Source organism: Daphnia pulicaria, chromosome 6, assembly GCF_021234035.1.
Source record: "Daphnia pulicaria isolate SC F1-1A chromosome 6, SC_F0-13Bv2, whole genome shotgun sequence".
Classification (NCBI taxonomy): domain Eukaryota; kingdom Metazoa; phylum Arthropoda; class Branchiopoda; order Diplostraca; family Daphniidae; genus Daphnia; species Daphnia pulicaria.
This window is the reverse complement of record NC_060918.1, coordinates 8671619-8696590: the sequence shown is the minus strand read 5'-3', so window position 1 is coordinate 8696590 and position 24972 is coordinate 8671619. Positions and strand designations below refer to the sequence as shown.

The 24972-nt window shown below is 45.3% G+C and overlaps 3 protein-coding genes and 1 long non-coding RNA gene across 4 annotated transcripts; 3 read left to right on the top strand and 1 right to left on the bottom strand.

Moving 5' to 3' along the window:
* On the top strand, positions 1-897 carry LOC124342072. Its single transcript, XM_046795044.1, has one exon. The coding sequence runs from the start codon at positions 1-3 to the stop codon at positions 895-897; it is 897 nt and encodes a 298-aa protein (XP_046651000.1).
* A 2831-nt stretch (positions 898-3728) lies between these two features.
* LOC124344426 lies at positions 3729-4428 on the top strand. Its single transcript, XR_006919741.1, has 3 exons — positions 3729-3953; positions 4034-4226; positions 4399-4428. It is a non-coding gene; the product is annotated as an uncharacterized LOC124344426 (long non-coding RNA).
* A 9136-nt stretch (positions 4429-13564) lies between these two features.
* Positions 13565-14242, top strand: LOC124342071 (piggyBac transposable element-derived protein 3-like). The gene has a single exon (XM_046795043.1). It carries the CDS (start codon positions 13565-13567, stop codon positions 14240-14242), a length of 678 nt encoding a protein of 225 aa, XP_046650999.1.
* A 2758-nt stretch (positions 14243-17000) lies between these two features.
* On the bottom strand, positions 17001-19537 carry LOC124342070. The gene is made up of 5 exons (XM_046795041.1): positions 19189-19537; positions 19040-19111; positions 18790-18985; positions 18054-18732; positions 17001-17465 (listed from the first exon to the last, which is right to left on the bottom strand). Exons 1-5 carry the CDS (start codon positions 19535-19537, stop codon positions 17001-17003), a joined length of 1761 nt encoding a protein of 586 aa, XP_046650997.1.
* Positions 19538-24972: the final 5435 nt, after the last annotated feature.

The window sequence follows — 24972 nt, the reverse complement described above, 5'->3', positions numbered from 1 at the left end:
ATGGACGCTCTTAGGATCCTGTCTTGCTGTGCTGGGGATCTCGCCGACTGGTTCGCATTCAACTGGGTTAGACTTAATCCTGACAAGAGTGATTTCTTGTACTTTGCACCTTTCGATCTTGCTTGTGTGTTGCCTCTGTTTCCGCTACGGATGAAAAATCAAGTCTTGAGCACATCCAACTCAGCAAAGCTTCTTGAAGTGACTCTAGTCAGCGATCTATCTATGGACAGTCAGATTTCTGCCGTGGTAAAATCATCCTACTACCAACTGTATCGTCTTGTGAAGATTGGAAATAAGCTTAAATCATCTGCTACAAAAACGATGGTTCACTCATTGGTCATCTCTCGTCTGGATTATGCAAATTCTCTTCTCACGGGTCTGCCGGCCTACAAACTCAAGTCTCTTCAAGCAGTCCAGGATTCAGCAGCTCGCCTTATCTACCGCGGCCGGTCAATCTCGACCGAGGACGCAAGGTACCGCTTGCGCTGGCTCCCAGTTCAGCAAAGGATCGACTTTAAGATCCTCTTGATGGTCTTTGACTGTCTTACGGCCTCGGCACCACTCTACCTCCAAGAGACAATCAACTTGCACGTCCCGGGCCACACAGGACTTCGATCCTCTGCTCGGACACTCACTGTTGATGTTCGTAAGGCTTCTACCAGAAGATTGTCGAGGAGGGCGATTCTCAGAGAAGGGAGACGAAGAGCTTACGTAAGACCATTCGCCACAAAGGGAAAGCTGCTGATGAGGTCTTTCTCCAACTATGCCCCGCACACTTGGAATCGTCTTCCAGCTCTGATTCGCTCCACAACCAACCGCCCAGTTTTCAAGAAACTTATTAAGACTCATCTATTGTCCTTAGCGTTCCCTTCATTTTGTAAACAATGTAAATCGTAGCACACTCTGCCGTCATTTGATCTTTTTTGTGAAAGTGCGGGATACAAATGCAATACATACATACATACGTATTGACACCAAGTTTCCATTATGCAGCTAGACATAAAGAGGAAATTATTCTTAATCTGTCGATACCATTTTCTTATTAATGGAGATTAACTTTGATTTTTTTCATCAATATATACTTGTCCCCAGAAGTTTTTTAAGTTTTTGGACATTCGCGTCTCGTCTGACAGAATTTATATTCAGATTTCTTGAAAATTACAGTACGGATTTCAGTTTCGTTTTTTGTTTTATAATTCTAGTGAAATACAATAAGCTAAAATGATTTGTGAAATCAATACGTTTTTTTCCTGCATGACCAATCGTCAAAAAATGATGTAAACAATTCTATGAAAATTCAATGCACGACGCTCTCGTATTTTCAATTCTTTTTTCCCAGTTATTTTATTTTATTTGCGCATTCGTTACCTAGCTGGTTGCAAAATCCTAGGCAGTGAATCCGCTTTTTTTGCGTAACCTTTCAACTGTCAGTGCAGGCAGTACTCAGTGGTGCAGTGTTGCATGATGTTGCGGACCAGATTCGAGGCCGCAATTGTTCATTTGGCATCACAGACACAACAAAGGAGAAATAAGAAAAGGTGGAGAAAGGCGGAAGATCCTGAGGTGGGCGGATAAAATAATCATTCGAGTTTGACGCGGACAGCAATTTGCAGTCCAGCTCTATGTTGTCCTAACTGTTCGGCTCAGAAAATAAACTGTGTTTAGTCCGCTCTCAAGTTCCGATTATATGCGATCAGTTCGTGACATTTTTTCGTGCCAAAACCCGGGAATCAAGTGCGCCTACCTAGACAGCACCTGTAACTTTACGCTGCCATTTTCAGTAAACCCAGACTCGCTACACAGTAAGTCTCGAAATTCGTAATTATTACCCATTGTTAATTCTGTGCAGAGCGGATTAATGCATATCATTATCCCAGTCGGGTTTTAAGAAACGAGACAAGGATGATTTAGAAGATTGCTCAGAAATGGAAAGGGGCGGATGATGTAACTATACGCCATTTGCAAATAAGTATTCGTACCGCGCATTGTTCGTTTAAGTGTAGAACGTAAAAGTTCCGTTGATTTCAGTTTAGAAGTTCGTCTTGTTTGATTCTGCCTTCGATTACCTTGTAAGAATTTTTTTTAGAAAATTCGACATTTTAGGCTGACAAACTCTTGTTAATTAATTCACGTTAATTATTCACGTCTTGCCTTTGAACCCCACACGATCACAATTATAACCGATTGTTCGCCGGTGGTTGATATCGAAAGTTTTATTATCTACTGTGACGGACAGCCCAATTTTCCTGCCGGGTCAGAAGCGGCTTTGTCTAAAATGATCCCCGCCATTTGCCGTTATGTTGCCCTCTAATACCTCCCTAATACCTCTGGTCCGTATCCCCCCCATCCTTCTCTTATTGTCAAAAATATCAACGGGGAATCGTATTGAAGTAGTATGACCGTGACTAAGGATAAACAGGGCTTAAGGTGGTCAGACAACTTATATTTCTCACATGATGGCAATTAATGCAGTGAATAATTATGTAATACTAAAATGGGTAGGAGCGATGTAAATGTAAAGGGTAATTAAAGACGTGTCTATCCTTTTACGACTTGTTTTCAGGTTCAAACGCTTCTGAACTTGTTTCAGGTAAATTTCAAACCCAAAAAAGTAACAAACGCTTGAGAAGTGTAAGCAGAGGGAAGTAAAATAACCAGAATTACGAATTTACGCTTCTGAACCAAGTTCAGATGAAAATCTATGAATACGTATATTCTTATATGAAGTCATATTAATTCGCTTCTGGACTGGTTTCAGATAAATTTGAAACTGCAAAAGGTGGTTGGTTGAGAATCAGCTACTAACATGGATAAAATAGACTGAAACATCACCTAACGCTTCTGAAACTAGTCCAGGTAAACCTTTTGTCGAATTCGAAAACTTGTTGAGAAAGTCATAAATAATCGTCTCTGAACTGGTGTTTTTTAGATTATCGCAAACCCGATACCTAGTTAATAGGGAGTCGACTGAGAAAATAGTGCCTGCAAGCGATAGCAAAGAGGAAGTCGACAAAAAAACAGTATTGGCAATCCGCACCAGCGCTAAACGTCACCACACCTGACAAGCAAACCACCTCAAGGCGTTGATCGACGGAGGGGGGAAATCAGATGACGTGAACGTAGCTTTAGTGGTACTCGAAGAATCTAACAGCGAGCTGGTGCGAGTGAATGCCAAATACAAGCAAGCGGACAAGGGCAAGGAGCCAGACGCAATAGAATGGGAAGCAGAAATCAACACCTTTTATACGGGATGTCAAAAGGCAGCGGAAGAATATTCGAATAAAGAAAAGGAGAAGATGGACGCGGCCCTATTGCAAAAAAGAGAAGGCTAGATTGGGAGTTCGAGCGAGAACAAGCAAAGCTCGAGGAGCAACGTAAACTGTAGGACATCCGACAACAGAGTCAACGACAGCAAAAGGACCTCCCTTTACAGATCGAATATCAGCGTCAATTGGAAGGTCTAAAATCGCCGGGAAAATCATATTTGAAGCCAAAATTTTCTTCCACAATAATTGATTCGGATGACGAAATAAGACCAAGAGGACCATGGCCAAAAATATCCATTACACCTTTTAACGGAGATTCCCGAACATGTCCTGATTTCTAACTTTCATACGGCGCTCTCATCCACAATACCCGAATGCCAGAAGATATGAAGTTACTAGCCCTTCGTGAAAATTTAGAGCCGGACGTTCGAAGGAGAGTAGCAAACTTATTCGTGTTGAAGTTCAAACCTAGTCGTGCCTCAGAAATCACCGCTGCCAACTAAGTTGCCGAACCCCAGCGAAGGCACGATTCCTAAAAGGTTGCTGTTTAACCCTAATCCCCTTGTCTGTCAGCTGAAAGCCTCGTTTCAAGTTCCAAGACTCTCTTACTTTCCTGACTTGTTCAAGAGAAGACTATCTCTGTTTCGTTAACTAAATTAGTGCATTATTCCACACAGTTGATAAAAGGTAACTTGTCCTTCCATCCATGTGTTAAATACAATGCATTTATTTCTGACCACAATTTGACAGTCATTTTACATTAACAGGTTATGGGCCCAGGTTCTAACGAAACCGCCATACTGTAAAACAGAAATGAACTGCTCTGGGTCAAGGGAATTAAGCAACATCATTAAATTCAATGGAACCAACTTCCCACTTTGGAAACTCGGTCTATTTGTATCACTGGAAGAACAGGAAGTGCTGTCCATAGTTGATGGAACCACTCGTATCCCAGATGAGGTAACACACACTTATATAAAACTCGCATAATATGTACCAAAGTTTTTTATTGTGATGGGAAAAACCCAAGTGATGCCTATCGTCACCCAAGTGATTCCACCACAGAGACTGTCAGTATCAGGTTAAACTAACCTATACCATTTCTCTCGTGAATTCTTTCTTTCTCTCTCAGAATTATAGAATGATTCCAAATGAAAACGATCCAGAAGCTGGTTTACTTGATTTGACGAACCCCGCTGAAATCATGGCTTGGAAAAAGAAAGATGTTCTGGCACGTCGTATCCTCCTATCGACCATCGACCCCAACTTACAGAATACTCTCCTTGGTTGCAAAACTGCAAACGAAATTTGGGTGAGATTGACCTCCCAACATCTTAAGAACGCTGCTGAGAACAAATATGTAGTTATGCAACGGTTTTATCACTACAAATTCCAAGCAGGTAACCACATAAATCATTATGGTATCTGGACATAAAACTGATTTCACTCGGTCCTCTTTCTCCTCTTACTAGGCCACGACGCAATAAGTCACATATCTGCCATTGAGAAACTGGCTGAACAGCTCAGCAACATGGGCCAGCCAGTCTCAGAAGCCCAACTCATTACCAAGATTATTTGTACTCTCCCACCAAGCTACAGAGGCTTCATTCCCGCTTGGGACAATGTCGTGGAAGAAGAAAAAACGGTTGCACTTCTAACAGCAAGAATACTGAAGGAAGAAAGCATGACAGCTATGTACAACGATGGACAAGCCGACCCACAAGACACAGCTTTCTTTGCTGCCGGCACACCCCAACAAACGAGTTCCTTCAGAGGCAACCATAGTCGTGGAACTACACAGAGAGGTTCAAGAGGAGGATTTGGCTCAAGAGGAGGCCAAACCCCAATTCAAAAGAAACCTAAAGTCGAATGCAGCTACTGTATCAACCTTGGCCGATCAGGACAGGGCCACATCGCCTCGGAATGCCGAAACCGGGAACGAGATGAAAGATCAAAACGTGAAACAGCCAATCCGGCAACCGTGAACAAAGACAACATTGATTTCTGCTTTCCATCCTCAACTGACGCAGAAACATCAAACAATGCAGACTGGTTCGCCGATTCAGGCGCAACTCAGCACATGACGGACCAGAAATCAAAACTAGCAAACTTCACCATGGTGGAAATCGGTACCTGGACCGTAAAAGGAATTAATGAAGCACTGGTCAACGTTCACGGGTATGGAGATATGGAGAGTATATTTCACATCCGCAGTCGATGGAGTCATCCGTACAGGAGCATTCAAAAATGTTCTCTTCGTGCCAAAGCTTGGTATCAACCTCATCTCCATTGGAGCCGCAACTGAGATGGGAGCTGAAGTCCACTTTGTGAACAACAAAGTTTTATTCTCCAAGAACGGCACCGTACAGATAACTGGTCAAAGGAAAGGAAAGACACTTTATCTTTTAAACCTCACAGTCAAATCTGCCCAAGAAGAGGTCGCTCTTGCAGCTAAATGTCCTATCTCACTCTCTGTCTGGCACCAGCGGATGGCCCATGTGAACGTGAGAACGATCCAACGGATGGAATCCCAACAACTGGTCGAAGGACTGAGCATCAAATCCGAAAAAGACGAAACAGTCCCTGTGTGCACAGGATGTGTCTATGGAAAGATGCACCGCCTCCCATTTCCCACCGGGCGCATCAGAGCAAAAGAAGTAGGAGAACTAATTCACTCAGATGTTTGTGGGCCAATGCAGGAAACATCCCTGAGTGGAGCTCGCTTTTACGTTCTCTTCAAAGACGATTGCAGTGGTTGGCGAGTTGTGAACTTCCTGAAAAACAAATCTGAAGTAGCCACCCATTTCAAACTATATGCTGCACGACTGGAAACTGAGACCGGTAAGACAGTAAAAACTTTAAGATCTGATAATGGTGGAGAATACAGAGGAGAAGAATTTAACAACTGGCTTCGTTCTAAAGGAATTCGCCACGAAACAAGCATCCCGTACACTCCGGAACAGAACGGAGTCGCAGAGAGGGACAATCGAACAGTGGTCGAAGCAGCCCGGAGCTCACTGCACGCAAAGAAGCTACCTCTACGCCTATGGGCGGAAGCAGTAGCCTATGCTGTCTACACGCTGAACCGAACCCTATCCAGCACCGGAAAAGTCACACCATACCAAACATGGAATGGAGGTAAACCAAATATCTCACATCTCCGAATTTTTGGTTCTAAAGCGTTCATTCACATTCCAGACTCGATCAGGCGGAAACTGGATCAAAAAGGACGTGAAGTAACATTTCTGGGATACTCAGAAACATCCAAAGGCTACCGAGTTCTCATTCCGGAAACTCAAAAGGTGCAGATAGTTCGTGATATCATTTTTGATGAAAACCACAAAGCTGAAGAGCGACATGAACCTGCTGAGCCACCAACTTTGCCTGTTCATCCATCAACCCTGCCTGCTCATCAATCAAAGCCATCTGCTCAACATGAACCGACGGAAAATGATCTCTTGCTAGCCATCAGCATGACAATTGATCCCGTGCACACAATCGAGGAAGAAACTGGACCACCTCCCTGTAACCATGGAAACGAGTCGAACGAAAATAATATCGAAGAAAGGCCAACATGTGCAAATCGGCCATACCCGTTACGGACTCGCAAACCTAAGGTGTGGATCAGCATGAAAGCTGCCGAAACATCAGACAATTTTGAGCCACGAACCTATCAAGAAGCAATGCAGTCCAAAAATCGCCATTCCTGGAAACCAGCAATCCTTGACGAGTACAAATCACTTATTGAAAATGACACCTGGGAAGTAGTGCCACTTCCACCAGATCGAAAAGTCATTAGGAGCAAATGGCTCTTCACAGAAAAAGCTGGCCACAACAACACCCCAACACGCTTCAAAGCCCGCCTAGTTGCCAAGGGGTATACACAAAAGCAAGGTATAGACTATGACGAAACCTACGCTCCTGTTGTCAAACATGACTCCCTGCGGATTCTTCTATCAATCGTGGCCTCACTCAACCTGGAAATGATTCAGCTGGATGTGAAGACTGCCTTTCTGTACGGAGTGGTCAAAGAAGAACTCTACCTTGAACAACCTGAAGGTTTTGTCCTGGCCGGAAGAGAAAAGGAAGTTTGCAGACTCAAGAAATGTCTGTACGGACTCAAACAGGCACCTCGGGTATGGAATCAAAAGTTCAACGAATTTTTATTGTTGTTCGGTCTTTCCCGAAGCACTGCCGACCCCTGCATTTACTTCCGCCGTCGAGAGGAGGAACTCACGCTCATAGCAATTTGGGTCGACGACGGCCTTGTCTGCAGTAGCAGCGTAGAAGTCATCAAAGACGTCCTCAAACACTTGAATACTTACTTTGAAATGCGCGCACTTCCCGCTGACTGTTTTGTCGGAATGGAGATCACAAGAGACCGTGCCAGACGCCAACTGTACGTGAATCAAGCAAAATTCATTGCCACAATTCTTGACCGGTTCAATATGGACTCAGCAAATCCAAAAGCTACACCAGCCGACCCCAGTTCCCGTCTGACAATGTCCATGTCACCAACAACAGAATCCGGAACGTTTGTGATGAGAAAAGTTCCATACAGCGAGGCTGTCGGCTGCCTGATGTACCTAACCATCGTATCCAGACCAGACATCGCCTTTGCTGTCGGGCAGGTATCGCGCTACTGTGAAAATCCAGGTCCAGCTCACTGGGAGGCCGTCAAGAGAATCTTGGCTTATATCTCAGGTACTCGCAAACACGGACTCCTTTTCAGCGGGAGCAGCCAACCACTCAATGGATTCAGTGACGCAGACTACGGAGGTGATCTCGATCACCGTCGCTCAACGACTGGCTACATTTTCACTCATAACGGAGGTCCGGTTGCCTGGTGTAGTAGACGCCAAACCTGCACAACGCTATCAACAACTGAAGCTGAATACGTCGCTGCCAGCGAGACATCTAGAGAAGCGATCTGGCTCCGGCATCTACTTCAAGACATTGACCTGGCCAATCCAAATCCAGTTAAGATCCACTGCGACAATCAGAGCGCAATTCAACTAGTCCGTAATCCGGTACTTCACGCAAGAACGAAACATATCAATATACGATATCACTTCATCCGTGACCAGCTAGAATCCAACAAAATCGACATCATCTACATTGAAACAAAAATGCAGATTGCTGATATTCTCACCAAACCATTAGCCACGCCACTGTTTGAACGCCTACGTGATCAAATTGGAATTATTCCTGTCCCAATCTAATTTCTTCAGTTACTCTGGTTTGAGCGGGAGTGTTGAAGTTCAAACCTAGTCGTGCCTCAGAAATCACCGCTGCCAACTAAGTTGCCGAACCCCAGCGAAGGCACGATTCCTAAAAGGTTGCTGTTTAACCCTAATCCCCTTGTCTGTCAGCTGAAAGCCTCGTTTCAAGTTCCAAGACTCTCTTACTTTCCTGACTTGTTCAAGAGAAGACTATCTCTGTTTCGTTAACTAAATTAGTGCATTATTCCACACAGTTGATAAAAGGTAACTTGTCCTTCCATCCATGTGTTAAATACAATGCATTTATTTCTGACCACAATTTCACAGTCATTTTACATTAACAATTCGTTGCCTCGTCTGATTACCAAACGTCGTGGAAGGCGCTTACTGATCCATATGGTAATCGCTAAGCCATCATGCATGCACACGGTTAAGAATTATTACTTCTTCAGCAATTCTCGTCGGGGGACCTAAAATCACTTGTCAACATGGCGGCTTATGATAACTCGCTCTGGACAAGTAGAAGTGGACTGTATTTAAAACATTCAATGTCTGTCGGGTAACATCAAGTCACTGTCAGAAATCAGAGCATCGACACATTATCATGCATCCATCATCATCAATTATATCAATCATCCAATCCAATCCAATCATCAAGTAAAAGGGAGTCACTAACAATTCAAGTAAAGCACGAGAGATAAAAATACCTGGAGACCAGTCTTCGATGGGAAATGAGAATAAGAGTGGTCCGTCCTGGACACACTCATGCACATATACAGCACAACACACACACAACCTGGGAGTAGCAATAAAACTTAGTGGAGTCGACAGAGAACGAACAATGAAGGTAATACCTAAGAGAGGAGGTGTGGGAATTGCCACCTTGTCACAAATTGCATGTGTCGACGACGTCTGAGACTGCACGTCAGAACAATTTGGTTACAATACTCAAAACGCGAATACAAGTAATTATCTAAAAGGAGCACAGACATGGTAAATCAATATTGGTTAGGAATAACATGGTCACAATTTAAAATACCTGTCAGGGCAAGAATCACTTCAGTTCAGAAAAATTTGAAAGGACGATATCACAAAGAAGATGACTTTGATTGACAGGGGAAAGGGGGAAATGAGGCTAAACAGTGGTCGGACAAGAAGTAGTGGACGCAATCGAGAAATAAGTGGTTGATGACCACACCCGTTTATTAGCAACATCAGAGCTGGGAGGCTCTAAAGGAAGAGTGTGGTATTTACCACACCACTACATCATCAACCCGAATAAGCCGAACAAGATCAGGGTAGTGTTCGATGGAGCAGCAAAATTCCAAGATACGTCGTTAAACTATCACCTACTACATGGTTCAGTGCTATTGGCGAACTTAGTTGGCATTCTAATCCGATCGTGACAGGCACCGGTGGCAGTGGCAGGTGATATCGAGGCCATGTACAACCAAGTGCGAGTTCACCCAGACGACTAGTCATCACAACGTTTCCTGTGGTGGCGCCCAGGGAATGGGGAGGAGCCAAAAGTGTTTCAAATGTTAGTACAAGTATTTTTGCTCGTGTCATCACCCACATCATGCCTATACGCAATTAAGTACGCAGCCGAGGCTTACGAAAAATACCCTGAGGTGAAGGACATCGTAAGAACCAGTTTTTATGTCGACAATTTCATCGACTCCTTCGAGACTGAAAAACGGAGCCATCACAACAGTTAAGCGCGTCACGGAAACGCTCAAGGCAAGAGGTTTTAAACTGAATCAATGGGTGTCATCGCCGCGTCTTGTGCTCACATTAATACCGGAGAGCGAAAGAATTCACTCATCATTGAATCTAGACTTTGATGAGCTCCCAGTCGAGCGATCGCTAGGGATTTTCTTTAAAGGTATATATTCGCCGATGGCGAATGTTACTAATTTATTGTCAAGTCACGATAAAATACAGAAGTCAAACTAATATGAAGAAAAGATAAAATAAGGACAAGAAAGGGGGAATAGACAGAAGAGGGAACCAAGAAGGAAATTATTCAGAAGGAGGGGAGAAGATCGAGAGGAGAACTGGCGTTCTAGAAAGAGGGGAGCGGAACGACACGCGATATTTAGGCAGAAGTGAGCATTCCGGTTGTCAGACTGAGTTAAAAAAAACTGCTGATGTCAGCCCCCCAGATGGTCCGGATGCGACGAGATGCTGATTAGGTTAACACCAGCACCGCGAAGCAAACGGACGTCTCTTACGGCCACAGTCCGGTTAAGACACCCGCTAGAGCCAGAGGGTGACAACAGGTTCAAAAACACCAGAAAAAAGGCGCGGGGGATTCATGCGAAATGTACGAAGCAACGAATACGCAACCGATCGAACAGAGAAATTATAAATACTTGGGAAGAGCATTGTTGGTTATCCCTTTTTCGACTGACGGGACTTTTTTTTCGACGGCTTTCAGTAGGGTCTGGCGGGACCTCGTCACAGACACGAGAGATTTCAAATCGGCTAAATTAATCCCTATCAAAGCTGATATCTCGAAATCCATCCTACAGAATTGAATTGCCTTACAACGAAAAATTAATTGATCTGCCGTCTTTCGATGATGAAAAGGAGGAGAAATTAAAACGAGTATTTCTCGTGTTTTACCGAGTTTTCGGTGACGGGACACTTTTGGCACGTCAGGCGGTTCTGATCGAAGTCTACACGAGTACCTTCGATCCGGACCGTCGGGACATATAAGTCCCCGCCAGATATGTCCCTCCAGGCGGCTGCAATTTCATCAAAAGCCCGGCCAGATTTGAACCACCAGGAATTAAGCCAGAGCAGACTGGCCGGTTAGAGATGTCAGAAATTCCATAATCAGAGATGTCAGAAATATATTGCCACACGGATGAAATAAAATCAAGGGATGGTTGTAATGAATTCCCCTGGGAATTAGCGAAAACAGAACGGGAAGTGTCAGTTCTAAATAGTTTTTTTTTCCAGGCGGTATTTTTATTCCGTTCCGGTCCGTGTAGTCGAATGAAATGAATTTGAAGCGGCAGATGGATATAGATCGAAGAAACGAAAGAGACAAAAAAAATTGCGCAAACAGTTCTTAGTAGTCTTGATGAAAATTCGTTCTACGGGGAGCTTTGTGGAATGGAACGAAGACGCAGAATGGGAAGTTGTCCGGTTCGGTGTTGGTTGTAGTTTCATTTCCTCCGTGGCAAAGTTCCTTTCCACCCTACGCTCCTTATTTATTTTTATTCCTATCTGGGTGCCGCGCGACTTAAGTGTCCGCGATGCCTCAAATACAAATTAAAAAAAAAGGTTCAAGTGAATTTGAAGCCTGTTGTTGGATAGATATCGAAGGGAAGGCGAATGAGGCGAAGAGAAAGCGCAAAATTTCTTTAGTAGCTTCGACGCAAAAACTTTGGTATCGACGGAGAGCTTTGTGGAATGGAACGAAGACGCAGAATGGGAAGTTGTCCGGTTCGGCGTTGGTTGTAGTTTCATTTCCTCTGTGGTAAAGCTCCTTTCCACCCGACGCTCTTTATTTATTTTTATTCCTATCTGGGGGCCTCACGACTTAAGTGTCCGCGATGCCTAAAATACAAAAAAAAAGAGTTCAAGTGAATTTGAAGCCGGTGGTTGGATAGATATCGAAGGGAAGGCGAAAGAGGCGAAGAGAAAGCGTGAACTTTCTTTAGTAGCTTCGACGCAAAAACTTTGGTATCGACGGGGAGCTTTGTGGAATGGAACGAAGACGCAGAATGGGAAGTTGTCCGGTTCGGCGTTGGTTGTAGTTTAATTTCCTCCGTGGCAAAGCTCCTTTCCCTCCAACGGTTCTTATGAATTGATTTTGAAGTCTTCGAGGCGCTATTAGTGCCCGTGTAATAACCTTTTACACAAAGCCTCTTGTACTTTCTTATCCGTGCGTTGATTACTGCTGTCTCGTGAGGAAACTCCGAAAGGCGGTGAAAGGCGCTGGATAAGAATCAGCCCCGGTAACTCCTGCATGTGCATGCTTTCCCAATGCATGAAAGAATAAGACCGTCGTATAAGGCTTAGGACGTAAGGCAATTCGTTATCCTTTTGGCAAATTCACAAAGACTAATCGTGCCTTTTTTTCGATTCTGTATTTTCAGATTGATTAAAGATGGCGAAAAATAAAAAGAGAGACGCAAGATATACAAAGTCGAGAGCGGTGAAAAATTCAGCCAAGAATGCCGCCGTCACCACTGTATTAAAAAGGCAGCAATTAAAAGAGGCAAAGGAACGAGACGCTGGGAATAAAGGGCCGTCCATCGATACTGATACCGGACATGAGGCTCAAGATCAGGAGGAGGAGGCAGTTGCCGTCGAGGAGCCGGTCGAGGAGTCGGTGGAGGAGCCGGTTGAGGGGCCTGGTCAGGAGTCGGTTGCTTCCCAGCGGCCGGAGCTTGATTAGGATCCGGAAAAAGAGGACGAAACATCTGCCTCAGAGGATGAAGAACAAAAAGCTGGGACAGAAGAAGAGGAGCCGGTGGAAAGACCAATCATAAAGAAAGTCCTTAAAGTTCGACTGGAACGATTGGTTCTATCACCGGTGACGCTTCAAAGACTTACGGAGAAAAAAAAGAATCGTGAAGACAGTTCAGAGAGTGGTTCCTCCCCATCTAAACGAACCAGAAGTAAAACCCGAAGACCAACTAGAGCGGGGTCTTCTTCTGAAACGGCCGATCCCGATGGTGAAGTGACACGGTACTACACAGGGAAAAAGGTCGGTCTCACGAACGCGACTTTGAGGTGTCGTGGGGGGGGGGGGGGGGTTTGCACCCCTAGAAGGACCAGGCCCCGTGTTGAGTCAATTCAATTGAATTTCGAATCCCCTCGGAGTTTTCAAGTCGATGCTTGGTGGTGAGGACACTTTGTACCTTCTTCGGGAGGCAACAAATGACTACATCGCTGAATTCTGGAGGTCAACGAAGATGCCACGTCTCGAAAAGTGGATGGCAAGCCTGAAGGCAGGTTAATCGGCCCGCGGTTGCCTGCTGGGGGTTTTGTCACAGACCACGAACTTGTAGCCTTCCTTGGCATACAGTTCTGATCGGATATCACCGTCTGCCTGAGATGTCGATGTTCTGGGAGCAGCAACCAGACGCTGGTCTCGGGCTCAGAATAATTCAACAGGCCATAACTCGCGAGCGATTCAAATTCATAACCAAACACATAGCTCGCGCAAGCCCATGGGATGATGTTGACCCTAATTCTGACGAACCGGATCAAGAGCCAGAGCGACCGGATCCTATCCGTAAGATCCGTCCTCTGGTCAAAGGACTCAATGAACGCTATCATGCATGTAGAAAGCCTCCTAGGGGTCAGAGAATCGACGAGTCTATGGTTAAATTCAAGGGCCGCTCAATGCTGAGGCAGACGATGAAGAACAAACCGATCAAGTCTGGTTTCAAAATTTGGAGCCACTGTTGCCATAGTGGGAATACCTATCAGTTTGAAATCTATAAAGGAGCTCGCTTTGGGGAAAAGCAGGGAAGATCTCGTAATAACGAGGTTGTGGAGAGAGTTGTCGTTGATCTTTGCCAACCCCTGACAGATCAAGGATTCGTAGTGGCCTTTGACCGGTTCTTTACAAGCATTGCCCTCCTGGACAAGCTCCACGAGAATGGTGTCAACGCCGTTGGAACGATTCTTCCAAGTGGGGTCAACCAGCCCATCATGACGAAGAATGAGTCGAACCTGCGGCCGGACGAATTTGCAGCCAAGTTCGGTGGTGAGCCCGGAACATGCTGAAAGGGAATCTTCGTATGGAGAGACACTAAGGCGTTTCGGGTCGCTTTCAACTATCACGGCTCAGATATTTTCAAGGTCAGGAGAAAGCAGCGTGATGGTTCGTTCCGATCAAAGTCTTGTCCAAAAGCTATTGACGATTATGTCAATAACATGGGCGGTGAAGACACGGCGAACCAGCTGCGTTCTTACTACGAGAGAGACCGTAAAGCAAAAAAATGGTGGCACCGTCTCTTATACTCTCTCTTGAGACATGTCTGGTGAACAGCTGGATATGCTTCAACGATATGGTGAGATCGCAGATGGCGGTAATTAAAACTTCGTACACACAATAATTTCCGGTTTTTTTCTTGACTTAGGTCAAGGCGAATTATCTGGAGAATTACGGAGCTCCGATGACGTTTCTCGAGTTCAAACGTAACGTCACGATGGGTCTTTTGTCCAACGCCCTGAATGAAAATAAAAACCAAGCTGGTCGAGCCGGGCGAATGATGCCAACCATTCACCCTTCCGCTGAACCAGGAGCAAAGCGGCAGAAAAGTCGACTGAGTGTAAGGGACGACAATCAGTTCACTGGTGTGGGCCTCCATCTACCCATCTTTGGGGAGGCGAGAGGCAGGTGCGAGTGGTGCCAGGCAACGACACCCAAAAAATTCGAATCAAGACCATTCTCAAAGTGCAAACAATGTAATGTGTTTTTGTGTCTCGGGAAGAAGAAGAATTGCTTCGTCGAGTATCACGATGAGAATTACTTATTTGAGGAGGGTCCGCTGGCCGAGGTGGAAGCTGTCTATTCCGCTTCGGAGGAATCAAACGGCCAAGCTTCTGACCATGAGCCAACCAACAAGGAGTTTTCTTCGTCGTCCGCTGATTCCGACGAGCTAGAAGACCCTAATTACAATGATGGATTTGTAATTGATTAATGTGATGATTTCCAACAATAAATTTGTGTTTTGTTCGTACGTCAGTGTGCATTTTACTCGAAAGTGCGGCTACTTGCCAGAGTGGTGACGGACGAAGGACCTGACTGACTTTTCTAATCAGAGATCCTATTACTTTTCATAAGGAGCCATCGACTGGAAAGACCCCTGGTCGATGGTAAAGACCTCAACGTCAGGCGGGGCGCCTGACGGGACACAAGAGGCACAATAAACGGCAAAAGTCTCTCGGGACAAATATGACGAAAAAACTCGAGCCAACTGTCGGGACAAAAAGTTGAACAAGTGGTAGTTGCATGCAACTATCGGGACAAATTTTTTGTCCCACTAGACGGCTCGAGTCGAAAAAAGTGTCTCTTTTTAGAGACCATGCCCGCCTTAAGGGACATTCCTGTCGGGACAACGGTGGCCGAAACGCGGTTAGGCCAGAAAAAATCTGACATTCCGAATTTTTGTTTAATAAGTGGTCTTAGGACCACTCAATGATATTACGAACGAGCATTCAATCGAATCCGACCATCGGTTTTGTGGCGGTCAATAAAGGGTTAAGGCGAATCGAATGGTATAAGGGAAAGTTTGTGCAAATGAACGCATTACTGAGTAAATCGCCTTTAAAGTTTTTGGTTTACTTGGCTTCCGTAGCGTCCTTGGCCACCCCTTAGCCCACCCTGAGCTCACCCCTCGTCCCTTGAGGGATCACTCTTCCCATTTTTTTCGCGGTACCTGAGACCCTTTTTCAGTTTTCAAAGTGTGCAAGTTAGTTACGAATATTAGTTTACAAGGAAATATGGCTCTACCTTTCGCCATGATTTATCCTTATGTGTGTCTGTTATTCCAGTGCTGTGCTGTGCTGTGCTGTGCCTGGAAGAATTTCTTCTTGTTTCTATTTCATAAACATCATGGTTGTTTTTATGAATTTATTGATTCAATTAACTTTAAATGTTGTATTGGACATTGATTTACATATCCTGTAAGAATAAATCCCTTTGAATAAGCGAAACGGATATTCCACACTAATTAAGAATGATAATTACCTTTATAAATGATAGAAAAGGTATCCAGCATGCTGGTGCTGTGCTGGTGCTGGTGCTGTGCTGTGCTGTGCTGGACTCTATAGTTGTTGGGAATCAATTCAAATGTGTGAGCGTAGATTTTATTCGCAGACTGTCAATCAGCAGTCGTCAAGCATCATGCTTCAAAAAAACATGCAAACATCAATCAGAGCACATCAATCCTGGTCAAAGACGGAACATAAATCAATAACGAGTCAACAAGGTAATGCAAATCAATAATACCTGGGAAAACCCAGTCTTCGATGGAATAGGAATAAAACTAATGAGGCCCTTGGTCGGATACACACACATACATGCAATAAACCTGAAGGAAAATAAGATTTTGCATGACTAGCAAAGACAGTATAAACAATAAAACAAGATACCTGACAGCCTAGGTGGCCTATGCCACCGTGTCAGAAAGATTAGAGCGTGACGATGACGGTGAATTTCACCCACACGTCTAGGTCAGTCAATGCAAATACTGGAGAAGCTACTTCTCTAAAGATGGTAACATTAACAATGGTCAAGAAAACAGGAAACCATTAAAATACCTGTCAATCCAGAAGTTAAATCAGTATAGAAAGAGTGACAGCCACAGTATAAAAGGGAAAATTATTTGATAGACAGGGGGGGGGGGGGGGAACGAGACTAAACAGTTTCTTAAAACAAGTGGCGCGTCGGCGCCACAGGAATTAATTAACAAAACAAAAGAGTTTAATAGATGGCCACACATGCCATACGTCTCGCTGGTCTAAATAAGCAGAAGGCCTAAATCCCGGCTCCATTCTCCCCCGAGCCGGATTCTGTCGCATCTTCGGCTGGATCTGGCGAGCACGCTTCCAGTAGAGCCAGCTGGTTAGTCCCTCGGCGAAGTATTCCGGTGGAGAATTCCACATCTGCTGCTCGGACTAATTCGTCGGCACCGGGGTAGACCTTGACGATCTTGCCGGTTCTCCAACGCCCGCGCGGAGTATTCTTCCAATCATCTAAAATGATATCACCGACGGCAAAGTTCCGCGCGGGTGTTCTCAATTTCTTCCGACTGGTCATCGACTGCAGGAATGATCCAAGCCACACGTCCCAGAAGAAATTAGTTATTGTCTGGACGTATCCATAATGATCGCGCGGAAGGGCCTTGTTAAAGTCTCCGGCCGGTAAATAAGCTACAGGAGCTCGAATTAGGAAATCGTTTGCTTTGGGGTTAACGCACGGAAGTTGTCCGGGTCGGAGCTGCTATAAGTCAAAGGCCGAGAATTTAACAATCCGGAAACTTCAAAAAGAAGGTGCGCAGAACTTCGTCACTGGGTGTACGCAATACACTCTTATCTTGATCCAACGCGGCGTAGAGAGCGTTTTTCACTGATCGTACTAATGATTATGTGAGCCTCCAAAATGTGGTGTTTGTGCTGGTTGGAAAAACTCTGTTGCCAGCACACTGTCGTCTTTCAGCCGATTCAACTCCACACGTAATAAACGTTCAGCACCAGTCAAGTTCGTGCCATTGTCCGAGAACATATGCGCTGGCTTTCTGTACACTGATATAAAACGTCGAAGCACCTTTAAAAAATCACTGGCGGAGAGGGAAATTGAAACGTCTACATAAACTGCTCTGGTCACCATGCACGTAAAAAGTACGCCCCATCTCTTTGCTGTTCCACGCCCGTATGTCACGTCTATGGGTCCGAAATAGTCCACCGACGTGTAAGTGAAAGGGGGATGACCGGCGCCCAGGCGAGCTCGATGGACGTCGGCCATCATCTGCAGAGCTGCTTAAGGACGAAATCGACGGCATGGTACACATTCATTGCGGACCCGTTTTACCAATTCTCGTCCGCACGTCACCCAAAAAAGCTGTCGCACGTGAGATAATACAAAATCCGTGCCAAGGTGATGCATGCTGTCTCGAAACGCTCGGATGATCATCCGAGAAAGCGGGTGTTTTCCGGACAATAATGGAGGATGCAGGACATCATAGGGCAACTTGGCCCGGCTTAGCCGGCCTCTAAGTCGCAATACTCCAGATTTATCAAGGAAATGTGTGAGCTGTTTTGTCTGCTTTAATTTTTTCAGCTCTTCAGAATAAACCTCCCGTTGACTCTGTTTCACGAGGTTCAGAAACTCCCCTTCCAACCGGATTAGGGCCGGAATATCTTGGGCTGAGATCTTGACGTCTTTCCAATTGAACACGGTCGTCGGCTCCACGGCTGTGGAATTCAGATGGACGTGGATAGACCGGAGTTCTTCCTTTGCGGACATCCGTGGCAAGTCCTTTTGGCCAGGCCGGATCCTCTTCATGAAGGAATCCGGACCATCTAACCACAAACTTGGGATTTCCTCTTCTTCCATCTGTGAGCGGGTAGCAGCGTCGGCCGGATTTAAACGCCCAGGAACGAAGCGCCATTCATGAGGCTCAGTGAGGGTTTGAATTTCACCGATCCGGTGGCTGACATAAACCTGGTAGTGGGAAGACACGGCCCGGATCCAATTCCGGACCGTGCTGCTGTGGGTTCAGAAAAATTGGTCATCCATTTTTCTTTTTAGGGCTGTTTAGACAAACTTAGCCAGACGGGCACCCAAGAGCCCAGCGTTGAGCTCTAGTTTACAAACGGAAACTGTTTTTAAAGGAGCAAGCTTGGTCGCTGTCTTAACGTGCCGGACCAGCACTCGGCCATCCCGATAAACCACACGGGTGTAACAGGACGCGGCACACGCCTCTTCTGACGCGTCCACGAAAGTGTGCAATTCGGTCCGAACTATTTATTCCGCATTTAGGAAGAGACAGCGGGCCAGCTCGATCTCCTTCAAACGTCCAATTTTCTGGAAATACTGCTCCCATCGCACCTTTTCTTCACCAACCACAGGATCGTCCCACTGAAGCCCTTTCACGCCCAATTCCCGAAGTAAATCTTAGCCTTAACAGTCATCGGGGTGGCCGTGCCCAAGGGGTCGAACAAACCAGCCACCTGGGTAAGTAACCCCGCTCTGGTGTTGTTCACTCTGGACACTTTCACTCGGAATCCCAGATGATCAGTAGAAGGATTCCACACAATCCCAAGGATCAACTCCGGATCATCACTAAGGCTGCGCACTTGGGTCTTGACAGTGATCCCATTATCCGAATCCCGCTGGACTCTTGATAATAGCTGGCTGCTATTGGACACCCAGTGCCCCAGGTGGAAATCGCCGTCTGCTAAGACCTTATTTACACCTGTGGCTCTCCTTACGGCATCCTCAATTCTGCTAATCGAGGCCAGGTAATCGTCGACGTATATGTCTTCTCGAACGTCATCGGCCGCCTCCTTCATTTCCGGTCCCGCATCGTCTGCTGCGCGCCAAGTGGTTCGTATGGCGACGTAGGGTGAGCAAGTTACACCAAAAAGTCATCCTGGTCATTTCACACGTCGATATGGTTCCATCCTCTTCGGGTCATTAGAATCTGTGGTATGGACGGTCAGCATCTTTCAAACGAATCCGGCTGAACATTGCGCCCATAACCACTGACCAGGCAATCTCTCCTTCTCGGAAGCGAATCAAAACGGCAGGCAATGGGTTCTGCAGCGCAGGACTACTGGTGACAAAATCGTATAAACATTTGCCGTTCGACTTTGCAGCAGCATCAAATACGAGACGTAATTCCAGCCGCCCAGCCTTTTCCAGCACTCCAAAGTGCTGGAGAAAATACTTGGTTGGGCTCTGCTGGATTTCTTCCGGCCTGAGCCGTCTGGCATAGCCTTCACTAAAAATTTTCTCCATGGGTGCACGGTAGTAAGTCTCGTAGTCTCCTGATTCACGGGCAAATTTGTTCCGCATACTCTTCATTCTTGACTCCACCGTGCGGCGGCTATCGGGAATTTCAGGAGGGACGTCGTCGATCCAAAGCACCGGTGCTGCATATCCCACATCCAGCTTTTCAGTCTCCGTCTCCAATTTGGTCACCGCCCTCCGGTGTTCAGCCGACATGCATTCCGATTTGAATTCGGTGCCGAATGACTCCGTATCACAGAACCGTCGGACTTGTTCGGCGAGTTGAAGAGTGGAATCAGCTGAGGTATGCACATGATGGATCCGGACGATATCGGGTCCACCACTGGTCGCCAGTGCTCCTTGCAGCGTCAATCCAAGTATAGTCTTTGAGGCGGTCGGCTCGTCATCTCTGCCGAATCGAGATTCACTCGCAGTGCGGCATAGTCTTAGCAAATCAATATGTCCACACGTCCACCACAGTCTCAAAGCGGCGACAAGTCTTCCATGTGGCTCCATCGTCCGCGTAGTTTCTCCCACTCCATCACATGTACTGGTTTGGTGATGGAGGGGATAGTAGATCCCTGGATCGACACTGTTTCTCCCGCCGACGTCCTTAACGGCAACTCCAGGTACTCTAAATTTACATGGACGGAGGATTCTTCACCGACGCCACCTACAAATAATGTCTGCCGCTGGCCAGTAAGCCGGGGTCGACGCGTCAGCCCCTCGCGAATGAGAGTTGAATCGCTTCCATCATCCATCAAAATGTTCACAGGCACCATCTCCCTGTCGGCGTTCAGCGCGTCTAGACGGAGCATCTTGAATGCCATTTGACATTTGTCGTCGGTCGGAACGTAGAGTGTGAGGCCGGGCATTTCTTTCTACCGGACCATTCTCTTTGTGGAGAAGTCTATGATGGGACAGCTTACATCCGTCGATGCCACACGCCTTCTTGAGTGTGCAGTTCATGAAGCCGTGTCTGACGCCGAAGCAGCCATAACACAATCCTCGACGTTGTGTAAAGGTCAGTCTATCACTGATGGGAAGGTCCTTAAAAAAGGTACAGTCTTCAAGGCGGTGCGATCCTTCACATTTAAAGCAGTGTGGTTAAGTCGGTTTCTTCTCTTTATGCTCAGTCAAGCCATGATCCTTTTGGGAGCTTGATGCTCCATGAAAAATGTGTGCACTCCTTCTCTGCTGCTGTGGTGGTCGATGATGCGACGGATTCGAGGGTTGATTGTGGTTCTTTGCTGCGTGAGGAGCCGGATGTTGTTGATAATCAGCAATGGCGTAAGCATTCTGATATGCCACGGCTCTCGTAGTCAACCACCGACCAAAATCATTAATTGTTCGGCGTTCAAGGTCCTCTCCCCGTCCAAAGTTCCACTCAAGTCCGTCCGACAATTGCAGCTTCAGGGCAAATCTTTCGATAATGTCTGCATGTCCACTTTCTCCTATGGTCGAGAGATTAAAGAGGTGGGTACGGACACGTTCAGCAAAACGCTTGAAGGACTGAAGGTCATTCTTCGGAGCATCCATCAAATCCAGTGCTTGCAAATGGGCGGATCGGATAACTGTACGGTTGCCGCAGGTGCTGCGTAGACGTTGAAAGGCCTCCTTGTAGCCCGACTCACCACCTCCATGGCCGTGCACAATATCCGCAAAATCTCCCTTCAGGTAATTCTTCAGAATGAAGAGCTTTTCACTGGCGGTCTTGCGTGTGATGTGGACAAGGGCGAACCACATACTAATCCAAGCAAACCAATCCAAGGCTCGGCCTGAGTACACCTCCAGCTGCACGGTCACGGAGGACTTGTCTCCTTTCTCTTTTCCATGTGGTCGCTCCTTTCCGGCCAGATAGACGTCAATCCACGCATCAGGGACTTGTGTAGAGTCCGCTGGATAAAATTCAATCTTCTTGGTCGGCTTGTCACCGACGTGCGACGCGGAGTCGGATGGGTTCATCTCCGATCCGTCTGTAGGCAAAACATCTCCTCCTAGATCAATGACGGCCTGTTCAGCAGCTGCGACCTCTGCTCCGGCATCTCGTAGACGCTGTTCTGCGGTCTCCAATGCCTGACGACGTGCAATCTGTTCTGGGGTCTCGATGACAACTGATGGATCATCGTCTTGACGTTGGAGCAGATAATTTTCCACTAAAGCTAAGCAGTTATCGATGGTTTGGGCATACAGCAGATGTTGATTATTTTGTTGGGTCAAGACGTCGTCTTCGTCTACCAACTCGATAATGCGATCGTGAATCGTTTCCAATTCGCCCAAAAGGACTCTTGCGTCAGCTAAATGGTTCTCAGCATCACGGCGGGATAAACCAGTTGTCACGATGTGGTTGATGCGATTGTGACAGCCAGTGATGCGGAAACGGACAACCTTTTGTCGTCCTTTGCAGGCATCCAATGTCCATGTTAATACTAGAAGGTTGGCCATTTTCAATCAGGGCTTCGAATCAAAGTCAGTCCAAGGTCAATGCAAAGTTGATTCAAAGCTCCAGTTCAAAGGACCAGATGGTCGTTCGATCTTAAGTGGACTGTGTAGTTGTTGGGAATCAATTCAAATGTGTGAGTGTAGATTTTATTCGCAGGCTGTCAATCACCAGTCGTCAAGCATCATGCTTCAAAAAAACATGCAAACATCAATCAGAGAACATCAATCCTGGTCAAAGACAGAACATAAATCAATAACGAGTCAACAAAGTAACGCAAATCAATAATACCTGGGAAAACCCAGTCTTCGATGGAATAGGAATAAAACTAATGAGGCCCTTGGTCGGATACACACACATAGATGCAATAAACCTGAAGAAGAATAAGATTTAGCATGACTAGCAAAGACAGTATAAACAATAAAACAAGATACCTGACAGCCTAGGTGGCCTATGCCACCGTGTCAGACAGATAAGAGCGTGACGATGACGGTGAATGTCACCCACACGTCTAGGTCAGTCAATGCAAATACTGGAGAAGCTACTTCTCTAAAGATGGTAACTTCCTGGAAGTAATTCCTGGAAGAATTTCTTCTTGTTTCTATTTCATAAACATCATGGATGTTTTTATGAATTTATTGATTCAATTAACTTTAAATGTTGTATTGGACATTGATTTACATATCCTCTAAGAATAATCCCTTTGAATAAGCGAAACAATAAATATATCAAATTCAAATTCATTGAAATGGTGTTTTCCAGGTCGTCAAAGCAGTATTTTTGATTTTTCTTCAACGCCAATTCAATATATGACTTATAAGGAGTAATCTTGTTGTTTTATTTTAGAATAGGATATTCCAAACTAATTCAGAATGATAATTACCTTTTTAAATTATAGAAAAGGTATCCAGCATGCTGGTGCTGTGCTGGTAATGTGCTGTGCTGTGCTCTGCTGTGCTGTAATATGCTGTGCTTTGGTGTGCTGTGCTCTGCTGTGCTGTGCTGTAAGAATTTCTTCTTGTTTCTATTTCATAAACATCATGGATGTTTTATGAATTTATTGATTCAATTAACTTTAAATGGTGTATTGGACATTGATTTACATATTCTGTAAGAATAATTCCCTTTGAATAAGCGAAACAGCTGTGCTGTGCTGTGCCTGGAAGAATTTTTTCTTGTTTCTATTTCATAAACATCATGGAGGTTTTTATGAATTTATTGATTCAATTAACTTTAAATGGTGTATTAGACATTGATTTACATATCCTGTAAGAATAAATCCCTTTGAATAAGCGTAACAATAAATATATCAAATTCAAATTCATTGAAGTGGTGTTTTCCAGCTCGTCAAAGCAGTATTTTTGATTTTTTTCTACGCCAATGCAAGATATGACTTATAAGGAGTAATCTTGTTGTTTTAATTTAGAATAGGATATTCCACACTTATTCAGAATGATAATTACCTTTATATATGATAGAAAAGGTATCCAGCATGCTGGTGCTGTGCTGTGCTGTGCTTTGCTGTAATGTTCTGTGCTGTGCTGTGTTGTGCCTAGTAGAATTTCTTCTTGTTTCTATTTCATAAACATCATGGATGTTTTTCTGAATTTATTGATTCAATTAACTTTAAATGGTGTATTGGACATTGAATTACATATCCTGTAAGAATAATTCCCATTGAATAAGCGAAACAGCAACGACTACGTTCGAAACAGCAAACGGAAGCTGGCTGGCGAGCCAGGTAAAACGTTCGTCGATTTTATCAAGATGGCTTACGAATGTGTCGAAGTTGGATACCCGGAAGGCGTCCACCACCTCCATATTCCAGAGGCCCACCCTGAACTTGATGATTCATCAGGCTCTGAACCGAATGACGACATCGATGACTTCCGGGAGTTGCTGATGGAGTGGGTAGGTGGAGAAGAAGACACCTTCACCTTCCCGGATACTTTCTCTTTAGCCAAAGGCCGCCAGATCTATAACATCTGTGTTCAGCTCAAGCTCGTTCACAAGAGCACCGGCGAAGGCGATTCAAGAAGACTGGTTGTCACGAGGGTCCCAATAACTCCCGATGGAGTCATCTGGGTGATTCCCTCCGTGACTCCAACATCTGACATTCCCGACAGATCAGTCAAAAATTCTCAAACAGCTTCTGTTTTAGCCATTGAGTATCCTCAAGCAGATGATCGACGGGTTCCACCACCAAATAATATAGAGCCCATAGCAAGCAAACGTCAAAAGAAATTACCAGCTCATTTAGCGATTTATCAGTTATGACCAATTAACTTTTTACTTTATTCAACTTGTTTTTTATTATCATGTTTTGTTTCTTTATGAAGTTCACTTTTTACTTGTTCTTTTTAAATACACTTTGACGTCTTGCTATCTGACTGCCGTTTTTTCAGCTAATTGATTACTATAGCCCAAGGGGACGAAAGAAACATGAGTTGTAGCTAGAGGAAATAGTTTTTTATTCTTGAAGTCCGCCTTTCCACATGAGAAATGGTCTAGTGGTTATAGCCTTCTGTTGAAATAGTGATGTGCAACATGGATCTG

Excerpts from the sequence above, each read along its gene's own strand:
- LOC124342072 (XM_046795044.1), top strand. The coding sequence starts at position 1 with ATGGACGCTCTTAGGATCCTGTCTTGCTGTGCTGGGGATCTCGCCGAC.
- LOC124342071 (XM_046795043.1), top strand. The coding sequence starts at position 13,565 with ATGTCGATGTTCTGGGAGCAGCAACCAGACGCTGGTCTCGGGCTCAGA.
- LOC124342070 (XM_046795041.1), bottom strand. The coding sequence starts at position 19,537 with ATGAAGGAGGCGGCCGATGACGTTCGAGAAGACATATACGTCGACGAT. Across the intron at positions 19,112-19,188 it reads GTTACTTACCCAGGTGGCTG|GGCTTCAGTGGGACGATCCT; the intron begins GTTTGTTCGACC and ends TGGGCGTGAAAG. Across the intron at positions 18,733-18,789 it reads TTGGGTGCCCGTCTGGCTAA|CAGCACGGTCCGGAATTGGA; the intron begins GTTTGTCTAAAC and ends CTGAACCCACAG.